We start from the raw sequence: 22,544 nt of genomic DNA on the forward strand, positions 1-22,544 counted from the left end.
AACCTAAACCCTTAACATATTCGATTCCCACTTTCTCTACTCTCTCTCGTCACTTGCAGCGATCGTGTGGTTGCGGGCTCAACTCTAGTTGTTGGTGATCACCCCTCCATCTTTCTCTCTTTCTTTCTTCTCTCTCTCTTCTCTTGCCATTTGTGCGACTGTGCGACAGTGTAGCTATATTTGCATCTCAACTTCGGTGACCGGTTGCAGCTCTCTCTCCTCTTGAGGTAAGGCTGCATCTCGCTCTCTGGTTGGTTGGCTGTCTGCAGGTGGTCGGTGCGTCCTCTCTCTCTCGGCATGCGGTTGCAGGTACCTCTCATGGAAACGGGTTTGGGTTTTGTAGTTTTGGAAAAAAATTAATTTTTTCGATAATTTTTAAAAACTCAATTTTTTTTTTAAATTAATCTAATTTTTTATGTGATTTCATAATCTTGTCTTTGGATTTTTAATTTTTCAATTTTCATAATTCATGTGTTTACATAATTTTTGATAAATTTGTGTAAATTTTTTTTTTTTTACAACCCATGGAACCGAACTGAACCAAACCGAATTAAGGTTGATTTGGGTTGTTTCAGTTCTAGGTCAAATCGGTTCGGTTCTGGTTCCTATATAATGGAATCAACCTTGGTCAGTTCGGTTTTGATTTTGTTCTAAATCGAACCAACCCAAATCAAGTTGCACCCTTAGCTCCAACACTATAGTAGGAGTGTGTTTTACATGAGTCATTTTTTGGGTAATTAGACTAATAAATTTCCTTATGAGTTACTAGTAAAACCTCCATTATTGGACCCCAAAGATGATAAAATCAAAGCAGACTAATTGATTTCCGGTACAACAAGTAACTATTGACACCTATCAAATTGACTTCCCTTAACATCCAAGATAACTTATTCAATATTTCCGAATAATCAGCCTTACAAGTAGGTTATGTCTAAAATAATTAGCTTTTTAATGATTAAAATATTTATTATCTTTACTATTATTATGAGAGAAAACAGAGAAGAAGGGGTTTCACACAAAATTTTGGATATGCTTTGGATGGTAATTTGATAAAATAAATAATAGATTTCTAACAATTTTGGACACATGCATTTCAAGTTCAATGGAGGTTTCGACTTTTCATTCTCTCCAAGTTATAAATCAAGATCTGTTTTGTCTTGACCGGTTCAATGGACAACACTTCACTCGATGCCAACACAAAGTGTTGTTTTTTCTCACTACCTTGAACATTGCCTATGTTTTAGAAGATGATCAGGAAGTCAGTCCTAATGCTACTTTAGAAGACAACATTGAATTAAAAGAGAGGCGCAAGAAACAAAAACAGACGACTTTCTGTGCAAAAATCATATTTTCCATGTACTTTCGAACTCAATTTATGATATCTATCATACCGCCAACTCAACCAAGGAACTGTGAAAAGTTCTAGAGAATAAGTACAAAATTGAAGAGGCAAGTAATTAAAAATTTCTAATTAGTAATTATTTTAATTTTATGATGTCCAACAATAAATCGGTTCTATCCCAAGTACATGAACTACAATTGATCATTGGAAATCTTAGAATTGTCAGAATTGATCTTCCAAAAGATTTTCAAGTGGGGCTATTATTTCTAAGCTTCTCAAATCCTGGAAAGGTTACAAGAAAAAGATGAAACGTGAGGAGAAAATTCACACATTGGAATCTCTACAGCGTCACCTTTGTGTAGAAGAAGATGCCGATAATAAATAACATAAACATGACCAAATATAGAAAATCAAAGTGAACATGGTTGAGGATGATGAGCCCAACAAAACTAATTATAGGTTAAAACCTAAGAAGTTTACTTCTTTCAAGAAAAAAGTTGACAAGAACATGAAAAAGAATAATAAATGCTTCTACTACAATAATCCCGATCATTATGCACGAGAATGTCGAAATTGAAAGAAGCAATTTAAAAAAGAGGCAAATACGATAGTGATTAGGGATGCAATAGTTGCAACTATTTCCTATGCTCGTTCACTAGCAAATGTTATGTCAGACAACAATGGTTGGTGGGTTGACACTGGAGCAACAAGACATTTCTGTAATGATAGAAGTCTTTACAAAAGTTATGCATCTTGTGGAGAAGGTCAAAAGTGAATATGGTTAACATTGCATTTTCTAACATTCTCAGAGTTGCGTCAATAAAGCTTAAATTTACTTTTGGGAAGATTATCTATTTTGTCAATGTCTTCCATACCCCAGATATCACCAAGAACCTCATTTTAGGAGACCTGCTTAACAAATTAGGTTTCAAACTTGTGTATGAATCAGATAGACATACCTTATCAAAGAATAATGTATTTTTAGGACATGGTTATTCTTGTAAAGGCATGATTCGTCTAAATTTACATAATGAAATTTCTTCTGTTGTATGTATATTGTTGATTTATTATGTTTATGACATGGTAAATTATGATACGTTAATTATAGTTCAATTAAACGTATGGCTAATCTATAACTTATTCCTAGGTATATTTTAGAGAAATTTTCTAAATGTTAAACCTATGTTCAATTTAAAGATAATTAGGAAATCCTTTAAATTTGTTGAAAAAACTTTTACTATCTTAGAACTTATTCATAGTGATATATGCGACTTTAAAAGTAAAACATGTAGAGGCAATATATATGTTGTTACCTTCATTGATGATCACTCAAGGTAAGCATATATTTATTTAATGAAAATTAAAGATGAAGTTTTCGAGAAATTTCGAATCTTTAAGACAGAAGTTGAAAATCAATTTAATCATAAAAGTAAGATTCTATATTCTGATAAGGGTTGTGAATACTATCCAAATGAGTTCATTAATTTCTATAAGGTTCATGCATTATCCATCAAATTACGGCTCCTTACACGCCGCAATAAAATAGAGTTACAGAAAAAAAGAATAGAACCTTAATTGAAATGGTAAATGCTATGATTATTAATTCAAATTTATCTTTTTCATTAGTGGGTGAAGCAATATTGACTTCTTGTTACATTTTAAATAGAGTTCCAACAAAGAAACAAAATATTACTCCTTATGAACTCTGGTTCAAAAGGAAACATAATTTTAGTTGTCTCAATATATAAGGGTGTATTGCCTATGTAAGAAAACCTAGCACTAAAATATCAAAGTTAGGAGTTAGAACATATAAGTGTGTGTTTATTTATTATTTTAAGAATAGTCTAACTTATTGTTTTCATGACCTGGATATTGGTGATAGCATTGAATCTGTAGATGTAGAGTTTTTTGAGGATTTGATTAAGTCAAGTTCTCATAAACCTATTTCTAAAAATTTTATTCCTGAATAGATTCCACAACCTATTCAAGATAACACTAGTGATGACACATGTTCTGATTACCAACAATGTATTGAACCTAAGAGGAGTAAGATGCTTAGAGTTGAACACACTTTTAGACTTGACTTTTTGGTTTATCTCGTTAAAGGAGACAAAAATGAAGTAAAAAAATGTTACTAAATTTTTATTAAATGTAAAGGGAGATAAACCCTCTACATTTTTTGTGGCCTTGAACTCTAGAGATTCATCATTTTGGAAAGAAGTCATTAATAATGAGATGAACTCGATTATCTCAAATCAGACTTGGGCTCTCTTAGACATATTTCCAGGTGCAAAACCTATATGGTATAAATAGATTTTTTAAGAAGAAATTAAACGCAGATGGATAAATAAATAAGTTTAAAACTATATTAGTTGCTAATGACTAAATAGAGACACATGATAGATTATTTTGATATATATGTTCCAATAGCTCGAATATCATATATTTAAATACTTATTTATCATGTTTCCATTCATAAAATGATTGTCCATTAAATGGATGTAAAAATAACATTTCTAAATAGTGATTTATAAGAAATTTACATGAAGCAACCGGAAGATTTTGTCAGACCTGGTTAAGAGAAGAAAGTTTACAAATTAATTAAATCTCTTTATGGTTTAAAGCAAACTTATTTTCAATGGCATAAGAAATTTGACAAAATAGTCTTGTCTCATGGTTTTAAAGTTAGTAAAGCTAACAAATGCATTTATTGAAAATTTGATAGTCTGTGTCCTTATTTGTCTCTATGTTGATGATATGTTAATATTTAGAACTAATCTTGATTTTATAAAAGAAATCAAAAGGTTTCTATTAACTAATTTTGATATTAAGATTTAGGGGGGGTTGACGTAATGTTAGGAATTAAAATCCTAAGGAAGGAATATGCAATGGTTTTGTCTCAATCTCATTATATTGAGACAATTTATAAAGAAAAATGATTATTTTGATCATTAACCAACTTTTACCCCTGTGGATCCTAGTATTAACTTAATAAAGAACACTAGTCGTATTCAAGCTCAATTAGAATACATCAGTATTATTGAAAGTCTTATTTATGCTATGCATTGCACAAGATTAGACATTACACACGTAGTAGGTGTGTTGTGTTGTTTTTCTAGTAATCTAAATATTGAGTATTGGAATGTTGTATCTAGAGTCTTAAGATACTTGAAGGGGACTTTAGACTATAGACTACATTATCAAGGATATCCAAATGTACTTGAAGGATACAATTATGCAAATTGGAATAATGTAAAGTCCAATTCAAAGTCAACAATTGGCTGGGTCTTTACATTAGGTGGAGTTGTTATTTCTTGGGCATCTACGAAGTAGACATGCATTTCAAATTTTACTATGATATTAGAGATGATAGTATTGGCAGATTCATATAAAGAGGCTAAGTAACTTAGGAATTTATTAATGGATATACCATTATGGAAAAAGTCAATTCCAACTACAATGATCAATTCTAATAGTCAAGCAACGTTGTACAAAGTAAAAAAAATAAAATATACAATGAAAACTCAAGGCACATTAGCCTTAAACACAATTTTATGAGATAATTACTTAAAAGTGGAGTAATTACAGTCGACTATGTGAAATCTAATAGGAATTTAATGAATCTTTTAATTAAAGGACTTCCAAGATATATGATATCTAAAACTACTGAAGGAATAAGGCTAATGACTATAAAATAAATCGATCACCTTTGATGAGAACCCAACCTTTGTTTTAAAAAAGAAAGACAAGGTTCAATGGATACAAACAAATCAACTAAGTAGTTTAGCAGGATACTAAAATTAAGTTTACCCAATTTTTTATATCTAATATTGGCTTCTGCAAGAAAAAGGATGGATGCAAATCCTTAATAAGTTTAAAAATCTCTAATAGTGACTCGTAGAATCATTCCACGTGAACTTACCTATATGAGTAAGAAAATCAGGCTATTTCTTATGAAAACTGGATTATTTCTAAAAGTACTCAGGAAAACAGGATATAGTAGATGGTCATTAATGTGTAAGTAGATAAAATTATCAACCTCATGGAAAAAAGTATGTGTTAAAAATTCAACTCATCTCTAAGGGTCATTGGTTCAAGACAATTTCACCACAACACCTTGACAAAGCTTTGATTATTTACACTAAGTGAAGGTTCAAATCCAAAAGATACCTCTCATCTATGTATTAGTCTCTACGACGATGCTAATTTTTTTGTAAATCGATGTAATTGTTTAAAAGTTCTTTAGTTGTAAGAATTACAGAAGCTTGATCCCCACTTGGGTACGTAAGCAGCCACTTAAGTGGTTCAACTGTTTTAATAATATATATTTATTTAAAAAAAATATTTATATTTTAAAATAGTGGGTATTTGTTTAATAATTGCAAAAATAAAATTCAAGTTTTTTTTTCTTAAGTTATATTTTGAAGATTTTTGTGTATATACGATTTAGTCCCACATTGCTAACAAGTGAGGAAGTGGTGTATCTTATAAAAAGTCAACATAATTAATTATATTTATGTCATACTTTCAAGGTTTTGATTCGATAGTTCAAAGTGGTGTAAAGCACCACCAAGGCACGTGCATGCACATGCGCGTCGTATGAAAGGACGATTGGGTGTTTAGGGTGCATTGGGCATTTTGATGTGCACTTTGCACTTCGCACGTACGCATTGTCGTCACAAGTGATAAATCTAGTGCACAATCACGTTAATATATGATCAGGAACCGGTCGGATACGAAGGATCAAAATAGTACTTGTTAGAAAACGATCAGGTGCGTTGGATCAAGTTAGTATTCAATCATAATCGATTAGGTGTGTGAAAGCGCCCTCGATCCACGGGGTGCACGGATCCACTTTTGACCTTTGAGGTTTGGGAGTCGCCACCTAGTTATTACGGTATAGGAATCGAATATTAACTCTAAACGGATAAAAATCACTAATCTACTAAAAAAATAACTGAGTTCGGGGATCAAATTACGGGGTTGGAAGGTGTTACGCACCAACCACGTCCGGCAAACGTCGATCTCTACTAATTCCCAAATAAACTACATTGCTAAAAGACCTAAGTAATAAAGAAAAATTAAAAAAATTATACATTTCTAAAGACAGTGTTTTTGTTCCCTCAGATCTGATAGAGTAACTCCTTGTACAGTATTCCTCGCTTCATTCTGTCTCCGGATCTGATTTTTGATATCTGAGGCGAGGTATCTCTTTCTTAGATCCGGATTTTTCGAATTTGTTTATGGATTTTTGGGTGTTTTTGAAGGGCTTCTAGGTGTTTTTCGAGCTAAAATCGAAGTATGGGTGTTAGGTAAGGAGTTGGGACTTCAAAATTAGGATTTATGGGAGGCTAGGGAAGCTTTTTAACCTACTTCTCTTAGAGTTTATTTTTGGATACGAAAATAGGGTGTGGAGGCTCCTATTTATAGATTTTTTAAGATAGAATTAGTGTTTAATTATAATTCTTTTAGTTAGAGTTATATTTTAATTAGAATTGTTTTAGGTAGAGTTATATTTTAGTTAGAATTATATCAAATAGAGTTATTATTTAATTAGGATTGTTAAATAGAATTATTATTTAATTAGAACTCTACTAGGGTTTTGACTTTTTGTCTTATTTGATTGATTTTAAGATTTTGACTTTAGTCTTACTTGATTGACTTTAATATCTTGACTTTAATCTTGACTTTAGTCTTACTTGATTGACTTTAATCTTACTTGATTGACTTTAATTTTTTGGAGAACTCCCCTCTATTATATCTTTAATTCTTTGGACCCCCAAATGGAGGGGTCCTTGAATAAATATCTTGGCAACCATCACCAATTTTGCCTGAGAGCCTGATTGATCGATTTTTTTGGTTCAAAATTTTAAATTAATTTTATTAATGTTTCACTTTAATTATTTAATACTTTATTTATTAATTTCGAAATTTTTAATTATAAAAATTATAAAATTACCGTTTTGCCCTCAGAGAGGACTTTTTGTGTTTCAAGTCGATTTTTGATGTTCTAGGATGTTTTAGAATTGATTTTTCATAAGGAATTCCATGGAAATATTGATTTGTGTCATTTATGAAATTTTTTGTATGGAATAGTCGTGAACTTTATAAGGGACATTTTCGTAATTTTATCGAATTCTATGAAAATTGGCGAAATGATTTATTTGGTTTCAATTTGTTGTTTAATGTGTTTGAATGAATTTTTCTAAGTGTAACGTAAGCTCTAGGGATATTTTAAGGTTATGGGTATTTTGATAATTTGATCATTTTTTAGTGATTTTTATCGTAAAGCTTCTTTTTGTCTGCAAGATGATGATTTCTATATTTTTGGGATTATATTTTCCTAGCGTAGCGTGGTTTCTATAGTTTTGTCAATTCGAGATACCTCATCCGAATTTCTAAAACATATCTGATAACAAAATATAGCATTGGAATAATCATCCATCATTGGGAACCGTTGCAATCGGATTGACGAGTTGATTAATCAGGCGAGTGCAAAAATGGGGTGTCTACAGTGTGTTGAATCATGATTGGTATTCGATTAGAGTCGATAGGATTCGTTAGATCAAGGTCCAACCAATTGGAAGTGATTAAACCCATTAGATCATAAAGATTCAACTAATATGTGTTGATTAAAAGGCATGAGACACATACTTTCGATAAGATGCAATCTAGATCGTTAGATCTGATATTAGATACAATCCAACGACTATTAAATCAAGAGACATTACATCATGGCTCTTAGTCAACAGACACAAAAATTATTATAAAAAGTTAATTAAAAATCAGATTTCTTTATTGAAATTTTCTGTGTTTTTTTTTCTAAGCTTAAGTACTTGGTATTGTTAGTTTTTAATTTTTGAGTGTTTCAAATTAAATCGGATTGTACATATTCCGATTTAATAATAAAAGTGTAGACTTCTTTGTATCCTGAAGGCATTTGTTCGTTGACCTTTTGTATACTGTGGTTCTAACCAGTAAGGGGGAATATTTATTTAAAAGAGATCGAATTTGATTCGAGTCTTAAAGTCCTAAAAATATCTCCTTCATCGAATTTTTTTAGGTCACAAAGTAAATTTAACAATTGAAGCCATCCAAAGTGTTGGGACAACTTGAACTTGCATAACTAACTTCCCCATACAACTGTCTTAACTTGATATTTAGTTGGTAACATGGGGTATGTAAATTGGTTGGCCTTATTAGCATTTTGAAAGTATGGGCTTCTCAAGCTTTAGGTCGTAGCCTCCATGAGGCATCAATGTTGGAGAGGTATGAACAATGGATGGCTCCTTATGGGCATGTTTATGAGGATGCCATCGAGAAGGGGAGGCGTTTTCGGATATTTAAGGCTAGTGTGGAAAAAATTGAATCAGTCAACAATGTTGGGGACCGACTGGATAAGTTGAGCGTAAATGAATATGAGGATCAAACTAATGAAGAATTCAAGGCATCTCGTAATTGTTATAAGAAATCCACCAAACGTAGATCATTGACAACGACATCCTTCAGATATAAAGATGTTAATACGGTTTCATCTAGCATGGATTGGAAGAAGAAAGGTGCTGGTACCCCAATAAAGGACCAATGCCAATGTGGTAAGAGTTTTTCTTAGACAAAATGTTAGCTGTGTTTTCTTAAGTTTTAACATGATTAGAACACCCCACCTACGTCGACATGTTCGACATGGAAGGATGCATGTCAACACTGTGGCTTGTCGATCTGCTTCTAGAAGATTTTTTGGCCTACCATGTTGACATAAAAAAAAGTGGGATGTTGAAATCTATTTGGGGTGCTCAAATCATATAATTAAGTTAAAAGAGTAGCCTTACTTAAGATGCTTATAGAATTGATTTTATATATTTAATTATATTTTAATCACTTTTACAAGAATGGAGACTTCGACTTGGATTGTTTGGTGACAGTGTACAGGGAAGTGCATTTTCTAAGATGTCCATAAATAAATTTCAAAAAAGTTATATGGGGTGTGTAGACACCCCAATTTGATCGAACAAGCCTGAGGGATCATTTGAATCCAATATTAAGGATCAAAGCAAGATAATTTTGATCAATCAAGTGGGTCCCACTCAAATCGATCAAGGAAAATCAAATAATATAAAAAAAAAATTAGTTTTTGCTTGGCCGTATAGACCAAACAACCAAGCATAGGCATAGCCTGGTCGTTTGGAACAGACGACCAAACTATATTTTGTTTAAACCTTTGTAGAATATTACACAAATATAATTTATTTTAGCCATTTCTTGCATATATCCAATTCAGTTAAGCAGTTGAAAGAACTCATGTGTGCATGAGTTTATTCCAAGAAAATGACTTCATCAACCCCTTTAAATATGATTTTTCTTCATCTAATCCCCTCTTACTTTCTTAAGTACCCATGCTCTAAACTTCCAAAATTTTCCTCACCTAGGTCTTTTAGTAAGCTTTCTTGTCCCTTAATCTTAATTCAAAATCCTTCTTAGTCTCCACTTAGGGAGAATTACTTCCGCTAACCCTAATTTGTTAAAACTCATTAAAGAGGATTCCCCCTTCTACCCTTCGAACCTTCTTCAAAATGGAAGAGATTTCATGGCATTCAATGTAAGTTGATCATGTTCAAGAGGTTATGACCATTTCATCCAACCTAGAAAAATCACTAAAATTTGTACCTAATGACCTATCTATCCTCAAGTTGTTAGAGAGCTAGCCTAGCAAATTGTCTAGAAAGGTAAAAAATCAAGTACCAAATTACATACCATTTGCCTTAATTTTATCTCAATTGACTCAAAACCTAGGGTCTAAGATCATTCTACCCTCCTCAAGGAATTCTATAGAAACTATTGGACTTTTGTTAATTTATCATTTGATTATCTTGATTGGTGAGACCCACGTGAGAGTGAAATACCATCAAGACCAAGGATAAGAGATATAATCAAGGTCTCTCATTGAGGTTTTAGTGAAAATATTGAGAATTTGAAGATTTTGTAGATACCCCATTTTTTAATTTGTCTGATTCGACAATTTGTCACCCGGTTGATGTAGATTCCTAATGATGAGTGTAGAATATATGAGGAGTCGAATACTTGTAAGAGGTCATATCCCAATTTTTTTTTCTAATTTTCTAATCCTCGTGATTCCATCTCCTTTTACTTGGCATGTTCGACATAGAAGTTACGTGTACTTAGAATCGTTATACTCTACACTCGATTTAGCAAATACACACGCTTAAGTTTGCCACACATTTCGATAACCTATATATACCTTGCAACACTAGGAAAATGTGATCTCGAAACTTAAAAACAATCATATTGAGACTAAAAGAAGTTGTTCTTCAAAATATAATAAAAAATTAATAAAATAACGAAAATACCCCTCGTGGGTTCCACACCTTCGTAATGTCTCAAAAATATCTTCGTTAGTCTCGGAATTTGATTTCGAATTTAATGAGATTAAAATTGATGAAAACGAAGAATTTTATGAATATTTGAAAAAAATAACTAAAATGCCTCTTGATATTCGACTTTTACTTAGAGACATTGAATCCTAAGGAAATGTGACTAAAAATAAACTTTCGACAATATTCGCACACATCGAGAAAATTTAGAAACCCCCACGTTTAGAAAAAACTAAAAATTTTCACATAAAATAATAAGATTTTTCACATAAAATGACGATTTCCAACTGAAAATTTTGGAATGTTTAGGTTTGGTCAACTAGGAATTGGAGGATTGTGGTCAAGTGCATTATTAAAAATAAATAATGGTATCCAAAGGAAAGAGTTGTGCTTTGATATCTATGTATAGGAGAATTGAGAACCAAACCAGACTAAGGTGGGTTAGTTTGGTTCAATTCTAGTCAGTTCGGTTCCCATTCTGGATCTGTAAAACCGATCATGTTTGATTATGTTCCAATTTTGCCCCCAACCCAAACCAAACAGAACCATGCGCACCCTTCCCCAAAACGATAGTTGGGAGGGGATGCAAGCTCGAGCCTGAGTGTGTTAGAGTTACTCTAAGGTTAGCTTTACTAACTTATGAAGATTTGAAATAGTAACAAATTAGCTCAAACACCTCCAAGAATATTTTATATGCTATGCTAATAAAAAAAATCTTATTTTCATTAAAATAAAAAATGTTATAGCATTTAAAAAATACTTGAATGATAAAACAAAATTATCCAAAGAAGCTGATGAAAATAAAAGTCGGGATCAGCTTAAACCATGATTTTAAATCTCGTCCAAGACCGAGACGACATGTCTGATACTTCTCGGTATCGTCCACCAATGAGACAGATAGACAAGTCAATCATCATCGGATGAGATTTAAAGTCCACATTCATTTTTCTCATTGTTGACCGAGATGTCTCAAACGCATTGAAAAACTCATCCAAGATAACTCGATCTCGTTCATAGACGAGACGTCAAAACGAGTTTTAAAATCATGGCTTGAACCCAAATTTGAGACGCCATTGGATATGTTCTTAGTTTTCAAAATTACAAAAATATCATTTTTACTATACAATTTTCAAAACCCCACTGATATTTTAAATTACAAATAAACCATTTTAATACATGTGTGTGTGCACAAGCTATCTTGTAATTCATATATATATATACATATATATATAAAAGATGTTGAGCTTGCATCTACTAATACGATTTTGAAGATGACATGTTTTGGGAAGAAATGAGGGGTTTTAAGGTCATTTTCACCTGTCTACGAGAGAAGACCATAAAATAGAGAATTTAAATAAACATTGTTCGACAAATATTTTTAAAATATAGATATTTCTCAAAACTTGCGCTCATTTTAATTCCCAAAACATGCTTTTCCAATGAGTTCGTCACTTTTATAATCAACAAATTCATTGATAAGTTACCAATGAAATCATTTTATTTTCTTTTCTTTTTTTGCTTATCATGGGTATCCCCACCTTTCAAGAGAGACTAATCCCATTGTCACACACACTACCCCCTCGAAAAATTCTACGTGCAACTAGTTGAGTCGAGGGTCAACTGGATCCTGGAGGGTGGCCTGTGGCGCCCCGCCGAACACTAACACAAATCCCCATGTCAGATTTCAAGGTACGAGGTGGCACCTCGAAATTTCGGCATGGTCTCCTCTGTTTATGTTAGCATTCCAAGGCGATTCAACCTACACCTGATAAACGACATACAATCCTGCATATAACAAACAAAATATAATACTAGCGGAAGCCCATATACGTTTAATAATGTTCGATAGATCAGAGTGCGGAAGAAGAAAAATTATATACAGGATTATACAAAATTCCTCACTCTAACAGAATTCCTAACACTCAAGACAAATCCATAAGACTACTTGGAGAAACTGACACTACTAGGGGGTATAGTCCTAGTACTTACCAGGTGACGGACTCTAGTTGTCTATCTGACCAACCAGATGATCCTCATTCGTTTTCTACACTTATTTCGCCAAGCTTCAGATCTGAAACTAAAAAAAATGGAGAAGGAAAGGGTGAGTAACAATGGTTACCCAGTAAGGAAGCAATAATTTCTGCCAATAACCTCTCCTAACATGAACGAATAAACATACTGAATCATTTTAAAATAAACAAAGTTTTACAGAAGAAACCTACGATTAACTGGTATATATAGCCAGGGATGAGCAACTAAACATTTTAAAACTCACATTACATCGATCAGCAGTACTCACTATAACATTATCTTTTTATACAAATCTAATTGATCAAATGGAAATAATAAACATGCATTTCATTTTATATATCAAAATAAGCAACAGATACATAATACACAATGGTGGAGTATTGGAATTAGAGTGTTGGGATTCACGACTGGATCGCTCCCAGTCGGGACATGATGTTACAATTTCTCTCTGGCTTTTAGTTCCTGATTTTGTGGTCGGTCGCTGCACTTACCACGTTTGGTTGACCATTTATCCGGCTCAGGCTGGCCGTTTGACGTGACCGTAAGCAATGGGTCTCTTTTCGATGTGTCAGAACGTTCGACTACTATAGATTGTTAGTGATCACTGACCAATCATCTTCGTCTATGCCTATCAGGCGTACATGTGATTCCCAAATATGCAAACCATTCGTATACAACCACCTTTACATTACAAGTTCACTGGTAAAGATAGAGAGGAATAACCCGGATTCCAGTTGTGACTCCACTCTCATACGCGTCCCATACCACGTATGAGTTTGGTGGTCCCTACCGTACATCCCAAGATAGTACATCACTCCGGATGATATAATGCACTATCCCTTCAGGCATTCACAAACTCTTTAACAGCTCACAAAATAACTACATATATATATTATTTTCATTTGAAAATAAAAGAGAAATTAACAATACAAGGTTGAGAACAGATATCTAGTTTCCTACCATGCAAGTGTGGCCACCCGGCCTAAAATAAATAACATAACAGAGCGCCTCGCGCTAACAGAAAGTAAATAAACATGCAACCAGTAACATTATCCCTGGATATCCGTTCACCAACCTACATACAACACAACAACGTAAAATGTAGACATCACCCATCGGGTGTGACTCTGACATTTTACCGTTTCATACCCTTTTTCCCTTTTTTCGACTTTTACAGTTTTCAATCTCTTCATAAAATATCCATTTTCATATATTCATCAACTCAATATGAGTTCATTGAATATTAAATCACATTTTTCAACTATAGAATTTATTTCTATCAATAATATTGAAAAAACTACAAATTTCATATCAAAACGGGGTCCGAGCAGTGCACAAGACCCAATTTATGGCAATAACCCGTTAAAACACCCTCCCCACGTATAATTTATTAAAAATACAATTAAACATATCAAACATGCAATTTCTGGCGTGAATTTTTGAAATAACAAAATAATTCTATATTTTAAAAATACATCCAAATTTTTCGATAAAATCCTAAATGCAATTTTCACAATCTAGATTACTAATAGAAATTGAGAGTTCCTTACAATCTCTAGGCGAAAGGATCAAAGTGTGTGCGCGAAAATCGAGGCGATCAGCGCAAAAATCGAGACGGACCAAACTTCGAAGCGGTTAATTTTTGAAATCGACCTGGTGGTTTTGAAGATCTCGATGTGCTTGTCTCTTCTCCCTTCTACGGCGAAAGGCGGTTTGACCCCGAAACCGATGAAAATCGAGGTCGAAGTTACGAAAATCTTCGTATAAAAATACGACTGATTTTTGACTATACGGGGTGAAAAATACGAGAAAACGGAAGGAATTTGATTGGGTTATGTAGAGAATGAGGCTGCGGGCGTTTCTCCCTTCTGCGTCGAAAGACGGTTTGACCCCGAAACGGACGAAATCCGAGGTCAAAGTTTCGAAATTTCCGTATCCAAATACGGCTGATTTTTGACGATATCGGGTGAAATAGAAAGTGAAATGAAGATAGGTTGGGTGGGTTTTGTAGAGAACGAAGCTGCGGACCTTTTTCTCTTCTGCGGCGATCGTCGAAAGTGGACCGTTTGCGAGAGATCTGAAGTGGAAAAATCGGAGGAAAAACAAATTTATTTTTTTTTTCGTTTTTTTTTTTTTTTCGCACGGTTTGGACGAGTGGGGAAGATGAGATTAAAAAAAAAAATTTAATATTATTTATATAATATTTGGGACGAATTCGGTATTTCGCCTATTGTTTTGATCGACGATAACTTGGTCATTCGGTCTCCAAAACTGACAAACGAATACTCTATTTCGCCTAATTTTTCATTCCGGATCTAATGGTATAGTCAATTTTTACAAATTATGTCTCCATAAAAAATTTACATTTTTGGCCTGACGTGACCCATAAACTTGATGTCGTTTTCGTTTTTGGCGATAATTCAACTTCCTGATCTCCAAAAATGACAAATAAATAGTCTATGTTGAATAATTTTTCGTTATGAAACCAATGGTATGATCGAATTTTAAAAATTATTACTCCAACAAAAAGTTACTGTTTTAACCTGGTCCGACCCGGTAATCGAGGATTTTGCAACTTTTATATTTGGACTCGCATTTGAGCGTGCTTACAGGCTAAACTATGTTTTTCGATCATTTTGAATCTAATGGTGAGGTCAGATTCTATTAAAAATGATCAAAATAAGGTCCCACAGTTTTACCCTAAGTCCTACTTTCAAGATTTTCTTAAAATTCCACTATTTATTTTTTCCTCGAGATACGAATTAAAAATTCGGGGTTTTACATGGCGCTAAGGAATTTATTACTTCATGAATTTCGAACACTTGACCTACCCTTTTAGAGGAGCTTATCAAGGTTCGGCTTGCCACTAGGCCAACTCCTTGTGGGTTCACCGCAAGTTCATTGATATGACAAAATCATTGATTTTTTATCAAGGAATTTGTTGATTATAAAAGTGAAGAATTCAATGAAAAACATGTTTTGAGAATTAAAATAAACATTTCTTCATATTCAGAGCGCACGAAATAGAGATTTACCCCATGGCAAAGAATACGCATAGCAAAAGTTGGTTTGACGATAGAAGCTCTCTTTTTAAAATATACTGGTCCGGTAATTTATGAAAAATTGTGTACTGTTCTGGTAATTTCCCGTATAAGTACTGGTGGGCTCGATCGTTTCCACGACTTGTCTCTCTAATCGCCATGGCAAGTACGGGTCCCGAACGCAGAGAAGAAGAAGAAGAGGCTGGAGCAGCCGAAGACGAAGATACAGGAGCTCAGATCGCTCCAATCATCAAGCTTGAAGAGGTCGCAGTCACAACTGGTGAAGAAGAAGAAGACGCCATTCTCGATCTGTAAGCTTTCATTTCTAGGGTTTCTTTTTCATTTTTAGGTTTTTTTTTGGTTGATAAGTAGGTTTTATTTATCTGTGGTTTATGTGCATTTTTAAGGAAAGCGAAGCTCTACCGATTTGATAAGGAAGGGAATCAATGGAAGGAGAGAGGTGTTGGGAATGTGAAGCTTTTAAAACACAACGAGTCGGGCAAGGTTAGATTAGTTATGCGGCAAGCCAAGACTCTTAAGATCTGTGCGAATCATTTAGGTAATTTTTTAAACTTCTTTCGATTTCTCTTTTTAGGTATTTATTTCGTTTCCTCGTCGATTATGTAGTAATTTCGATTTAATTTCTCAATCTGGTCTGTGTATTTGTTATGCAGTTCTTCCAACGATGAATGTGCAAGAACATGCAGGAAATGATAAATCTTGTGTTTGGCACGCCACGGATTTCTCTGATGGAGAATTAAAGGAAGAACTTTTTTGTATTCGGTTTGGATCGGTTGAGAGTGAGTTATTTCTTGTCCCCAATGCTGTAGATTGTTCTTTTTTTAATTGATTCTTAATGGTATGGATTGCTAGGTTGTGTTGTTTAAATTATTGACTTAGGTCGGATTTGATCCACAATTTTCTGTTATTAATTCTTAATTTCTTAAGGTGAAGTTATCTGCAAAATCATTAGTAATTATATAGATTGTTGTGAAACTTCTTTCTTTTTGGTAGATTACTCATTACTAGGTAAAAAAAGTATGGAATTTGTCTAGACCTCTAGCGCTTTCCAGTGTCAATCTGTGGTTGATTACTCATTGCCTCCCCGGTGAGGACTTGCAATCACATCAGTCTAAAATCCAACCAAGTAAGGGCTTAGGATAGAAATGATTGTGTTTCTTTTCCTTCAAATGACCTCTTATTTACTGAAGACGCCATTTCTCTTGAAGTCAAGCATCTCATGCCAATTATTGCAGCAGTTTTCTTTCTCACATTTATTATGGGTAATCCCCACCCTGAAAGTGTACTTGTACATGTTTGGGTTTCTCATTTTTTGTGTTTCTATCATTTGGAATCTTCTTGGTTCTAACACTTGTTAGCTAGGATACCTAATGCATATTTGTTTAAAGCCACTGGCTGTTTAGGGAACCTTCAACTGGAATATTTCTTCTAACTGAGGTCATAATCGACCTTCATTGAACATGCCCATACCATGTTTAGTGCGTGATACAACTGGCGTTGTTCCTTGTTGCCCATCCCAATTTGTAAAATAGAGGTTGGGTGTCAAGGAGCTTGATAACCGAGAAGTGTCTGGCAAAACCAATAAACAAGAGAGACATGACTTTGGATAGCTAATACACTTAGAGGGACTGGCTCAAATTGATGTAGCTGAGGCATGATGGGTGTGGGTGCAAATTTCGTGAGGGTCGATGCTCAATTGAGTGGCCTGACCCAACTCCATTCACACCTCTTTTAGGAGCTCTAGCCTAGGTCGTTATTCCTTGCCAATAAATTGAGTAAGTCCCGTTCCACTTAAAACTCCTGACCAAGGGGGAAGAGGGGAGGGAATATCCCTTCTATTACCAGTGCTGTTGTTGGGTAGGCAACTCCTTGAACTTCTTAAAAAATGTTTCTGACAATCCTTGTAGCCACTCTTCAGATATATCCAATCAGTTCCTTCTTGTGGGTGCTAGTCAGGTAATATCCATGATATGGTTATTTTCATCTAGTTAATACAACATACGGGTTAGCCGTCCGGGCCCACCAGTTTGTCATTATCTTGATAAGTAGGGGCGTGCATATGCTTTTTAGTGCATTATTACTTGTGTAGAATGCATGTGGTGCTTTGTTCTTTGATTATCTTTGATTTCGTATCAGTTCGTGCAAGTTGGATATTCAAAATTGTTCTGTTTAAAATTCAAAAAAGCCAGGAACATACACAATACCACCTTTGGTTGGGGAAAAAGTCTTTGTTCTTTTAGTGAATGACTTGTCTTTCCGAGTATTTTATGGGGCAATCATTAAGGATTGATAAAGAAGGTGAAGGAATATCAACCATGTATTCTGATGATCTGCCAAAATGGATGATGCTTTCATTTGAAAGCTGGTATGCACCATCCACTTATGATATTTTGAATTGTGTATGGGAAAATTTTAGGTTTCACACTCCTCGAGATTTGTGTAGCAATTAATGTCTTCTCTGATAAATTGTAACTCTTCCGGTCGCCTTTTATGTCTGTTTAACTTGAAAAGACACCGGTGTGGTGTTGGCCAAAGGGCCTTCGACGATCAAGTTGGTAATCAAAGAGTTGCAGAGCAAAGAGAAAAAGAAAGTAAAGAACCAAATCTTGGTCCCCCAAATGGAGAGATGAGCCCATGACATTAAATGAGGAGCATTAAACTTAAAATGTAATTGCTCCTTCAGTAATTCATGATGTCTTGCATTAATTTTATAACTTTCCTAACTCAGAGCGACCCAATTTCTTGAATTGACTCAGTCAAGTTGTGCTCTAACAATTCCTTTGGGTCCGGTTTAATTGATTGTCTTCAAGTTCAAAGTAATTAAGATGAACTCCTCTCCACTTCATTGGAGATTTTCACTTGGGTAGCCTTTCTTAAGGTAGCCTTCTCTTTCAAGTTGACTCAGGTGACACTCCTTATGTGATCTTGTGCCAACAAATTTTCCCATTTGTCGATTGGAGAATGCCTATCCCATGTCTTGATGGGAAGAAGAGAAATTAGTGTAAAGAAGGAGACAGGTGAGAGGAAGATAAAAGCTCAGGGCATAGTGGTGTGTGAGAGAGAAGAGGATGAGGTTGAAGAGCATACAGACAAGCCACCTATCTTCGGGATACAGGAGTGGGGCAGCCACTCCTATGGGCCAACCCACCTATCCTCAAGGGATAGAAGGGTCAGCCACCGGCTAGGGCTAAGCCACCTATCCACGGGATAGGTGGGGTCGGCCTCTTGCGTTATGCTCCTCTATTGGGTTTGTATCGGATAGGTTCAGGTTGGATCTTCTTCAGAACTCAAGGAAATTCCCTTCCATCTCTAGATTTAATTTTCTAATCCTTACGAATATGAATGATTAAATTGGTTCCCATACTGTGGTCAGTGAAAGGCAGATGTGGAAGCAAGCATTGAGTATGCACCCTTAGTTGATCACATGAATTATCTTTATTTAAATCTACACTAATTGAGTTGATTTTTTTTCCCTCTATCCAACTGTGTTATTTTTCTGCTTGTTTTCTATCTGGTTTTTTCATTCATCCTTTCATGTTTCAGATTGCAAGATCTTCATGGTGAAGGTTCAAGATGTCGCTGAATCCCAAGGGAAGAAAGAGGAAAACAAAGATGCCACCGCTGCAGCTGGGCTTCTTGAGAAGTTGAGTGTTGGAGAGAGCAAAACGGAGAAACCTGAGGAGGAGGTGCCTCTTGCAGCATCTGCCCAGGAAGAGAAAAAGGAAGCTGAGAGCAAGGAGGCAAAACCAGACACTGAGAATAAAGACAAAGAATCATCTTCCTCCGCTTGAGCCTGTGTGGGAGGTGAATATTGTACTATACTTACCTCATTCATGACTGGTGGTTTGTCCCCGTTTCCAACAATTCTTAAATTTTTTTGGGTTGTGGATGGGAACGACGTTGGATGAGAGTCTTATCAACAGTTGATCAGACTTGGGTCCATTTTGAGTTTCATGAGTCTGTCTGGATTCTATAGTCGTCGAAGTGAGTTTTTATTTTATGCTTCATCAAAGTGAGTCTTATAATAGCTGGGATTATTTGATGGAGTTGAGAGATGGTCCATACATGCCCAACACAATTTGAATAATCTTGGTTGCTTTCTTGAACTGGGCCGAGTTTATCTCTGTAAAGATCTCTGCCTAAGCTAAAGTTTTAATGATTAAAGGTGAAACTATTATGTATAAGATCATGTTCTCACATTGATTTTTGAGCTGAATAGAGGTCTCATTCTCGCTTACCGCATGAGGACTACATTAGATTTTTTTTTTTTTAAATTAGATAGTTGTAATTTGTTCTGCTGCCATAATAGATTTTTGACATTACCATCGATAAGATTTAGTAAGTTGAAATCACACCGTCATTCCATTGAATTAAACCATTGGAATGCTTTATGTGCTTGGAAAGCAGCTGTAAGCATCTGCTCCATCCTACAAATCGACCACATCAAAATTTGAAAACTCCCAAGTGAACTAATGATATCTAGATCTCCTAATTAATGTAACAGAGTATTTTATTTTTTTCCTGATTATGATTAAAGCATTCATCTAGAAAGACTTGGGTTTACTCTCTTAAATCCAAAGATCAAGTGTTTCAATTTATTCAGTTCTTTCACTTCTGAGAAGAAAGTGGAAAAAAAAAAAAATTTTGAAGGTTTACCGAGCAGATCTACCTGCTGCAATTTTATTCCAAAATCTCCCAAAACCTTACGTATGAATCAGGTCAGCATGACTACTTTATTAAGATTTCAAATCTTACTGAAGAATGTTGGGACCACTTGGATTATCAAATTGGCAATTCAACACACAGACTTACGGATTTCATGAAAAACTCGTATTCAAAAAAATAATAATAATAATAATAAAATCATTGTTGTGCTTGATTGAAGCTGCTGAAAGTGAATGACTACCAAACTCTCAAATTTAAATCTAAAATTTTACCATGAAAATTAAAAAAAATTTCTTCGAATTTTCTTTTTAAAAGTTCTTAGAATTTTATTAGATCATGTTTTTGGATGCCACTTGCTAGAATCCACCATATGATTTGGTAAGTAACAAACTTGATAAAGTCAGGTTCTCTTGGAGTTGTCAGAACTCCAATGGAGTTTTTGCAATAAAAATGCATCAGTAAGTTCTGCCGAGTAAATCTCTCATTTTAGTGTCACATACCGACAATGACAATGGTTGGCATGAGAAGACAGTTCTTGGTACCCCCCCCCCCACCAGATAATTTTGTAGGAGAAAGAATGAATCACGCCATTATAGAGAAAGATGCATTCTATAAATGGATAGATTACCTAAGCAATTTTGGGGTGAAGTGGCTTTCTACTTTGGTAAGTCTCCCTCAGATCCTTTTGATTTCGTTTGGGATATTGCTGTGCACAGAACCATACATGCTTCTCACTTTTATATCAATGAAAAGCATTATGCTTCTATAGACACATCCACATCAGCAATGTCCCAAAACAAAGTCAATTTCAATGTTACTTCAGCATTTTCCTTTTGATATTGCAAAGGGTATGAACAAAACGAGAGATGATATTCTCATATGTAATAATTTGCCTCATCCACAATAAAATGGCTCTGTCCAGTCGACATAATATTTATTGGGAAAAATACAAGTTTTTTTTTTTTTGGAATGGTACCTTTCCCTTCTTTTTAAAGTTGTAACGTTTTCAAAAGGTCAGCAATTTTTGTAGCCAAAAGTTATTCCAGTGGACTTTCACAATATCTGTTACTGAAGTTCCAACTTTCCAAACAAATTGGGAACAACTTTCATTTTGGCTCTAATACCGCATGCGTTCAACTTTCCAAACAAATTAGGAACAACCTTCATTTCAGACCTAATACCGCATACCCTTTTTTTTTTCGCTTTCTTTGTTTCTACTAAAATTTCACTCACTCGGTAAAACTGCAACCAGGCCTATGACCCCAATGCTCTGAGCCCTAGGCCTTAAAAACTAGGGCAAGCAAGCATTGAACCAATATGTACACAGTAGCTTCAAGACATTTTACAACAATTGGCATAAATTAAAAATTGAAGAAAACCTCGCTCACAAAAAGAATAGTAGACACCGCCAATATTCTGAAATTTACCTGCAGATATGTAAATTTTACATGTTAGAGACAGGATAAGGAAAAGATCAAACAACTTGCAACCATTTTTTTTTTCTCCTTAAAAACATAAAACATAAAAAAAAATTGGGAAAATCCTTCAATGAGTTATAACTTATATGATATGATGCCAGAATCACATAGAACACCAACTTATGGGACAAGTTCCTAAAACTTACCTTTCATGAATTTTCAACTCGTCTTAACATAGTAAAATTAACACCCAAAATCAAAATGAAGCGTCGCAAAGAATATTTATATGATGGATATCACCCCAGTGAAGTATTCTTCAGTGCCTGCTGTAGCTGTGAAAATACTGCAGGATGCATTCTGCTCATGGCAGCATTGAAAGACGACTCTCCATGAAGAGTGGCACATATTTGAAGATTGTTTCTCACTGTGGTCTCCAATGGTAATTGTTTGATAGGATCTGAAGCTTGAATCTGATAAAAGATAAATAATAATGTTACTATAATAAACTCTAAACATATTTAACTCTTAATCAGAGATTTCAGGACAAAATCCACAGAAGGTTACTTGTCTTTTTTTGAAATCTTTACTAGGAACAGTGCTCTTGTGAGGAGAACCCGTAGAGCTCATGTTGTCACCA

General features: G+C 34.5%; 2 protein-coding genes, 1 long non-coding RNA gene and 1 pseudogene across 5 annotated transcripts in view; 2 read left to right on the forward strand and 2 right to left on the reverse strand.

The window, feature by feature from the left end:
• The first annotated feature begins 8,600 nt into the window (after positions 1 to 8,600).
• Positions 8,601 to 8,954, forward strand: LOC147386323 (senescence-specific cysteine protease SAG39 pseudogene; annotated as a pseudogene).
• Positions 8,955 to 12,558: 3,604 nt separating this feature from the next.
• On the reverse strand, positions 12,559 to 15,503 carry LOC147386324 (uncharacterized). Its single transcript, XR_015172228.1, has 2 exons — positions 14,313 to 15,503; positions 12,559 to 12,808 (listed from the first exon to the last, which is right to left on the reverse strand). It is a non-coding gene; the product is annotated as an uncharacterized LOC147386324 (long non-coding RNA).
• Positions 15,504 to 15,843: 340 nt separating this feature from the next.
• LOC147386325 (ran-binding protein 1 homolog c-like) lies at positions 15,844 to 20,008 on the forward strand. Its single transcript, XM_086422479.1, has 4 exons — positions 15,844 to 16,114; positions 16,211 to 16,362; positions 16,478 to 16,603; positions 19,368 to 20,008. Exons 1-4 carry the CDS (start codon positions 15,963 to 15,965, stop codon positions 19,613 to 19,615), a joined length of 678 nt encoding a protein of 225 aa, XP_086278605.1. The 5' UTR covers positions 15,844 to 15,962; the 3' UTR covers positions 19,616 to 20,008.
• Positions 20,009 to 21,510: 1,502 nt separating this feature from the next.
• LOC147386326 (ARM repeat superfamily protein) overlaps positions 21,511 to 22,544 on the reverse strand; it is a 48,525-nt gene continuing 47,491 nt past the window's right edge. For 2 of the 3 annotated variants that reach the window (XR_015171737.1, XR_015171738.1), the window contains exons 22-24: positions 22,472 to 22,544; positions 22,114 to 22,377; positions 21,511 to 21,916 (exon numbers count right to left, since the gene is read on the reverse strand). Coding sequence is in view for 1 of the 3 variants with exons in the window: in XM_086422478.1 (XP_086278604.1) it covers positions 21,913 to 21,916; positions 22,208 to 22,377; positions 22,472 to 22,544 (247 nt within the window). In the remaining 2 variants the exon portion in view is untranslated. The remainder of the gene's footprint in view (positions 21,917 to 22,113; positions 22,378 to 22,471) is intronic. The other variant, XM_086422478.1, reaches the window with a different exon arrangement.

This window comes from Akebia trifoliata, chromosome 14, assembly GCF_017979445.1.
Source record: "Akebia trifoliata isolate Shusen 1 chromosome 14, ASM1797944v1, whole genome shotgun sequence".
In the NCBI taxonomy this organism is placed as follows: domain Eukaryota; kingdom Viridiplantae; phylum Streptophyta; class Magnoliopsida; order Ranunculales; family Lardizabalaceae; genus Akebia; species Akebia trifoliata.

Coding starts and splice junctions, on each gene's coding strand:
- LOC147386325 (XM_086422479.1), top strand. CDS start 15,963: ATGGCAAGTACGGGTCCCGAACGCAGAGAAGAAGAAGAAGAGGCTGGA. Junction 16,115..16,210: donor GAAGACGCCATTCTCGATCT/GTAAGCTTTCAT, acceptor TGCATTTTTAAG/GAAAGCGAAGCTCTACCGAT. Junction 16,363..16,477: donor GATCTGTGCGAATCATTTAG/GTAATTTTTTAA, acceptor TTTGTTATGCAG/TTCTTCCAACGATGAATGTG.